Here is a 6,904-nt window from a genome sequence, read left to right on the forward strand (position 1 = left end):
AAACTTAAATGAAAGTAAGTCTCATATTCTGAACGGTACAACGTGTCCATTACTCTTAATATTTTATATACTTCTATACAAACTCCAGAACTATCATAAAAATCACCATTTTTCACCATCCCCGATTTATAACAATGCAATTCACGTCACTTGGAACGTTTTCAGATCATGATACACGTAATTCCTCGCTCGAGGAACGCAGACATGCTCAGCCATCCAGGGAAGCTCAACTGACGCACGCTATAGACCGAGCCAGACCCTCCCCGCCTTTTCCACCCGCGAGCGGTCGTCCTTAATTAATTTATTTCAAAGATTATTGGCCATTCGCACGCGCCCTTTGCTCCGGCACACGGTAATACAGGTAATACACTATGATCGTCCAGCCGTTCGATAATCGCACAGTCGCTCGAAATAAACGGGCGCATTGGCTCTGTTTTCGCAGCTGAGCCGGTCAAATGGACTTGGATGGGAACGATTATGCCGTGCAACGCGATCGCAAGGGTGAACCGAGGCTGGAAGCGACGAGCGTTGTTCGAAAAATTCGCTACAAAGAGAACGAGGAGGATACCGCCTCGAGGAAGTCGAACTGCTCGCTGGAAAGCGCTGGCTCGCGCGATTTCGCCGAGAATCGAATGGATCGCGAGTATCAAACGAGCGGCCAGCAAAGTGGAAATTACGCGGAGATGTGCGAACACGAAAGGGGTGGAGGGAACGTTAGCGACGTGAACCTGGTGAAATTCGACGACGAAAATGCTTGGCAACGCAAGGATTGCGATCCGTGGTACGTCGGCCACGGATCCGAGAAAGACGCACCGGCGTTCGATGCGGATGAGGGCTCCGCTTACGGGGGTTGCAGGAACGGAATCAACATCAGCGTGGTTTCCCAACGGGAGATATGCGAGAAGAAAATCGAGGTCGAACCGAAGTATAACGTTTCGTTCAAGAGCTGCTACGACAGGTAATTGCGCTCTCCGCGACCAAAAGATAGCACACATTTGTTAATTTTAACAAACTTTATTGAATAATCATTAGACTGCGAATGTTTATGAAAATTCATATTCTTACAGATACAGATGATAAATTGAAATTTAAGGGGGTATTCTAGTTTAGTACTTTCAAAATATGGTTTTTTTTGTATTGCAGGGACACAGAACTGCCTGTGAAAATTATTTTTATTATTTATTGTAACGAAGCAGAAATATATAATATTTAAAACAGCGACAAAATAAAATAGATAAATACTGCAAGACAGTACCTGTCCATCTTATCTTTAAAGTTCGTAAATTCTTGTTAACCTTTGAAAATCCCTATTTATGTACATAATAATGCCTGTTTACATTTGTTGCGTTTTAGTATTAATCAAATGTTTGACAAGAAACGAAGGAACCGCTCCAATTCTAAATCTTCTGCCAAAAAGGAAAAATGCAGGTACAGTAAACCATCATATAACGCATTCTAATAATCACAATTGTATTCAAGCACCACCTTGTACATATAACACGAAATAAACCAGTCTCATTTATGTGCATCGACTCCTACGTATCACTTATCACAGTTTCCACATAACGCGTCACGAATTACTCGCTCTCTAGGAGGATCGCTCGTATCAGCCTTACGTTCACCAGAATGTTCAAAGACAGAACTTTGCGTTAACAATTATTCTTATCGAACGCAGACTGAAGCAAGAAGATCCCTGTGGGAGCTCGACGAATTTTCGCTGCACGTTCGAGAACTGTTGCGGGAATTGCGAGTCCTTCATCATGGAGATCCCACAGTCTGACTACGACGATGCTTGCCAAAACTGGCAGAACATGAATTTCGAGCCGGAGAACGCTTGCTTCGACGATTGCTGTTGCTCCCAAAAAATGAAGGTGTACTCCTCGAACGTGAGCATATCTCCGACCACACGCACGGAAAATCCGTGCGCGACGTGCGTGGAAAAGGAAAAGCGTTGCCCACTCGAAGATCCAAAATATCTCAGCAATTGTCGCACGTCCAGCAAGCAGTGCTTGCAACGAGTGCACTTCACGAAGCCTCGTCATTCCGCGTGCTCGTTCTGCTCGAGGAAATGCACACCGTCCAAGGCCAGTTTATTCGTCGAGATCGGCGAGAGCGTGGCAGATGTCTGCGGTCTGAGATTGGGCCAGATCTTTCAGGTGTGTCAGGAGTCGACGGAATCGCTCGAGGACTGTCCAAAGCGAAGAGAGCGATCTGCTGCGAGGAGAAATAAATCGGACTCGTTGAGAAGCCGCAGTAAATCGAAGAAGCATGGCGACACTGTTAAAAAATGCAGCCTCAATTGCAAGACTCGACCGGGAGCCATGGGACGCAGTTTCTCCGATCGAATCGATTCCATGGAGAAATGTTTCGACCAGGACGCGATCGATCAACGAACCCTGGCAGCGATGGGACTTTGCAATCCAAGAACGAAGCATGCGAGGTCCACTGTAAGCTTTCAGGATCAGCGCGAGTGCAGGTAACTGACAATGTTCAAGAAAACAGATGGAACTGATCGACATGCTTTTAAATATAGTAATTCATAATTTTATTAAATATAATTTTGATAACTTGAAACATCATGTATTGTAATAACAAGCCAGCTATGATTTATTTATATTAGGACCTATTTTTTAGAGTAATCTTTAGAACTAAATATGGATAAAATACGAATCATGAATTATAAAATATTTTCTAGAGCACAGACGGATAGTTGCGTCTTCGTCGGTAAGAAATCATCATGTTGCGACGAGCAATGTGAAACGTGTGACAGATCCCTATGGGAAGATATTCGGAGAGGGAAATTATGGTTGCAACTGCAAGACACGTGTAAAAATTTTGTAAAAGTGGCGACGACCAACATTGGCCAAATAATGAAGCAGACCTCCAAAATAAAACGCTCGAAGAAGTCTGCAAAGGATCCTCGCGCGTTTCAAACTTGCGCAACAAAATGTGACCGAAGCGATCCTTGCGCGGACCAAACCAATCCGCCAGAATGTTTACACGAAACAATATGTTGCGAAGAAATATTGTCAGACAAACCGAAGAATTATGACGTACGCTGTTGTCAAAATATTTGTTGCTCGGCTAATGATATCTCAAATGTCGCTGAATTACCCGACTGCCAAAAATGTATGTACCATAATTAGATATCATAAGTTAAGAATCCAAATTGCAAGAAAGAATATATTAAATAAAATCTGTTTAAAATTAAATTCAAGAAATATTTATTTCTACAATAGTTTCAATAAATTCCTAGTTTCTCTATATTGTCCGACCAACATAATTCATTAAAAAAATATTTATTTAAAAAAGTAATTTAGTTTTGTTGGACTCCCAAATGTGAAACGGAGCAAAAGGTTTCTAATTTCACTCCAAAAAATTTATTTCAACTATCTATCGAATCCGGCATTTTAGTTATGTCTAGTCGTTGACGTCCAATGAAACCGTCGTAACGTTGGAAAAACCGGAAGTTTTCGTTTTCAGATGATCGCTGCAACTACCGCAACACTCGAGAACAGACCGTATTAAATAAGGGTTGGCATTCCGGTCCTCGCGACGAGGACGTTCAACGAAACGTATATCCACCGAACGGAGAACCCATTACGGATTCGCAGCGTCCCGAGTACGGTGAAACTCGCAAAAGGGGCGGCAGCGATGGGAACGCTGGCCAAAGGAGGAAATCCTCGAACTCTAACAGAATCTCGAATTCAACTGCGAGGAGACAGTCGGACGCGTCCCATAATCGCGGGAGTAGCAGCTCCAGGAACCAAGAAAGGCCGAGACAGGTCGTCCAAGAAGACAATAGCTCGATTGATCAGCAGGACGCGTCCATGATCGTTCATCCCGACCAGTCGGGACGCACGGTGACGTTCATGGACGTTCAAGTTCAAGCAGATACTATAATCATGGAAACGGAGCCAACGAATTCTCCTTATAGCACGAGGAGTGTACAATTTCAGAAGAGGATAAGAGCCATGAGACAAGTGAATACGATTTCAGCGGATAGTCCCGAAATTGCGGGTCAGAGAAGGCCAGCGATAGGGGCATCAAAGACGTCGAAGAAGCAACCTGCTCTTCCACAGAGGAAGTCCTCTGTGCAACATGGGTTCGCAACTTCCACGCCGATTAGGCGAGAGAACGTTCCAAAAGACAAGACAGCTGTGTCATTGTTGCCCTTGACCGACACCGGAGTTCAATGCGAGCTTATCAAGTCGCATAGAGTGATATGTAGCGATAGAGAGGCTGAAGAAACCTTCGGCGAAGACGCGGAGTCTTGTATCTGCCCACCGCAAAAAGCAACGATTCCTTCAACAGCTGCGGAGACGCCGCAAGTTGCACAGGAAGTGACTAATGGGGCAGCAGCACCTGCTGACGCTGGAACAACAGAGGGTCCGATAATTACGCCTACATTAAGCGGAGATGCTGATGTAAATGAGGATGAGGCCGTGGCAGATACGTCTGTAGAACAGACTGTGGAAGACGTTGAAGATGCGAGTGCTGCTAAGGAGCAAGATAAGGTCGAGGAGACACTTGTAGAGGATGTTGCGGAGATAGGTGGTCCTTCTGCAGTCGAAGAACCTACTGGTATTTCGGAGGATGTGCCTGCTGATAAACCCGCAGAGAGTGGACAGGAGGCGCCAGTTCCTGAGAAAAACGTCGAGCTTGATCATACTGGCGATGACGCGTTGACGAAGACTGATACTGCAGAGGCAGCTCCTGAAGTGGCGTATCTTGAGTTAGAGAAGACTGAGACTGATGCAGTGGATGCAGTTCCGGAAGTGATTGATGCCACGGTGGAGGAATCACAGACAGTTTCGGAAGAGGAGAGAGCCAGGGCTGACCCGGTGAGTATAATTTTCGTAGTGGGTTGAAAGTTAGGTGTCAAAAAGGTTATAATTGTTTCAAACTGTTGTTTAAAGATTTGATTGTTGTCAGAATCGAAATGATGTTATAATATATATATATATATATATATATATATATATATATATATATATATAAATAATAATAATAATAAATATTACTAATTTATTAGAATTACATCAAATATGTACGACATATAATTTGAACTCTTAAATGTGATATTCAATCTTAAATTTATATATATTTATTTATTTATATATTTGTATGCTTTATATTATATTATACATATGAAATATTTTTATATTTATAATATCATTATATCTATATAGATTGTACAGTACAGCAAAAAAAATTGTAGAGTACAGCAATAATTTTCACGCGTCCAAAATGATTTCTCGTTCCAGTAACTCCTAATATTCGTAATGTTTATCAAATTTAATCGATGCAATATATTTCTACAGTTAGCTCCGTCAGCGATTGAACCCACACCGGAGAAGGCTCAGACGGTAGATGTAACGCCAAGAGAAGTTGATCCTATCGTAGACAAGTCCGTGGAAAAATCTGACACGTCAGAAGGGATAACTACTTTGACGCCTGCTGCTGATATGGCTGCAGCAGGTCTGCAGAGCGTAGATTTGTCGATGGAGCCGTTCGAATACTCGCAGGAGTTCGAAGGCAGGCGTAACTACGTGAGCGTGGAGATGCAGACGTCGAGCACGATTCTAACGAAGATCCTATCCGAGTACCAAGTCGGGAACAAAAAGAGACGTATACTGATGAGCATAAAATTGCAAACGACCTTAGACGGTGACAACGGGCACGAGCATCCAGCGAAATCGAACGGCGCAGAAGTACGGAGAACAGCTTACATCTTGCTTCCGTCGTAACCAATCAACGGACGAGTACTGCTGAATATTCATCCAGAACATGGTTACACCGGAGGCAGGAATGGAAATTAATGGTCAGGCAGAGCGGAACGATGAAATTGAATATTCTATACAGGCCGCGAATGGAACGAGACGGAACTTGACGCGTGACGATTTGCCGCACAATAATCATAAACGAAGAAAACGGCCGACAAACGGTAGAACGACGCGTCCGAGACCGAGAGTGTCGAAAGATTTGATGGGCAACGGTGTGTGCGCCAACGACGAGAACGTGGCCAACTGCTCCACGGATACGAGTGATCAACAAATTCGTATGTCAAAGTTTTTTTTTTTTTTTTTTTTTTTTTTTAGCAGAATATTATAATATTGGGTTGTTCAGAACGATCTGAAATTTCGTTTGTTCCAAGTCAATGATTTCCAGTGTTTACGATCTAGGCACTTCCTACTTCCTTTATAATCTCACCCTCTCCCCCTTTTATATACCACTACAATTTTGATTTATACAATAACACTTGAATTTTTATATATCATGCATTCGTTCTGCAATTTCGTTCATTTCAAGTCAACAATTTCCAATGTTTTCAATCTAGATACTTCCTACTTACCTGCTTCTTTGATAACCTTTCCATTATATATTTTGTGAATGAAGAAAATAATCAACGAATTTGTACGTTCCCATAATGAGATCACATTATAGTAATACTAATAGGTTGCAATCTCTTTTTTTTTTTAGCTGGGACCTGTGCTGGACCTTGCGGTCGGAAGAAGCGTGAATGAAAAGAAGCTGACAATGTAAACAATGGTAAGAAATCGAATCAATTAATCAGCTACTCGTTTCAAACTAAATTCGTAAGGGGATCCATTTAAGACCAGTGACTTAAATAACTCATTTACTTTTAGTGATAGAGAAAAAGATTTTAAACAAATGTTGTTGATATGAAAATCTCATTTTCTACTTATCTGTGCTAGAAAAATCGAACAGTGTAAAATTTGGACTAAATTAAGTTAAATTCAGAAAATATTAAATGTGAAACGTAATAAATTTGAAAAATATCAAATTTAATTCAGTGTTTTAGTTAATACATCATAACTAATAAATATTAAATATCTCAGAAAAAAACTTTCATAAAAAAGAATTGTTGTCTATAATATTT

General features: G+C 41.8%; 1 protein-coding gene across 1 annotated transcript; it reads left to right on the plus strand.

Annotated features, from left to right (window-relative positions):
- Window positions 1-455: 455 nt before the first annotated feature.
- LOC128890380 (uncharacterized) lies at window positions 456-6,650 on the plus strand. The gene is made up of 5 exons (XM_054148819.1): window positions 456-958; window positions 1,676-2,476; window positions 2,696-3,129; window positions 3,484-4,844; window positions 5,325-6,650. Exons 1-5 carry the CDS (start codon window positions 456-458, stop codon window positions 5,748-5,750), a joined length of 3,525 nt encoding a protein of 1,174 aa, XP_054004794.1. The 3' UTR covers window positions 5,751-6,650.
- The last annotated feature ends 254 nt before the right edge of the window (window positions 6,651-6,904 follow it).

This window comes from Hylaeus anthracinus, unplaced genomic scaffold, assembly GCF_026225885.1.
Source record: "Hylaeus anthracinus isolate JK02 unplaced genomic scaffold, UHH_iyHylAnth1.0_haploid 12000, whole genome shotgun sequence".
NCBI classification, from domain to species: Eukaryota; Metazoa; Arthropoda; class Insecta; order Hymenoptera; family Colletidae; genus Hylaeus; species Hylaeus anthracinus.

What these genes read in the sequence shown, in the direction of transcription:
- LOC128890380 (XM_054148819.1), top strand. Translation starts at nt 456, where the DNA reads ATGGACTTGGATGGGAACGATTATGCCGTGCAACGCGATCGCAAGGGT. An exon ending in TTCAAGAGCTGCTACGACAG is followed by an intron (nt 959 to 1,675) that starts GTAATTGCGCTC and finishes TATCGAACGCAG; the next exon opens with ACTGAAGCAAGAAGATCCCT. An exon ending in ATTACCCGACTGCCAAAAAT is followed by an intron (nt 3,130 to 3,483) that starts GTATGTACCATA and finishes TTTCGTTTTCAG; the next exon opens with ATGATCGCTGCAACTACCGC.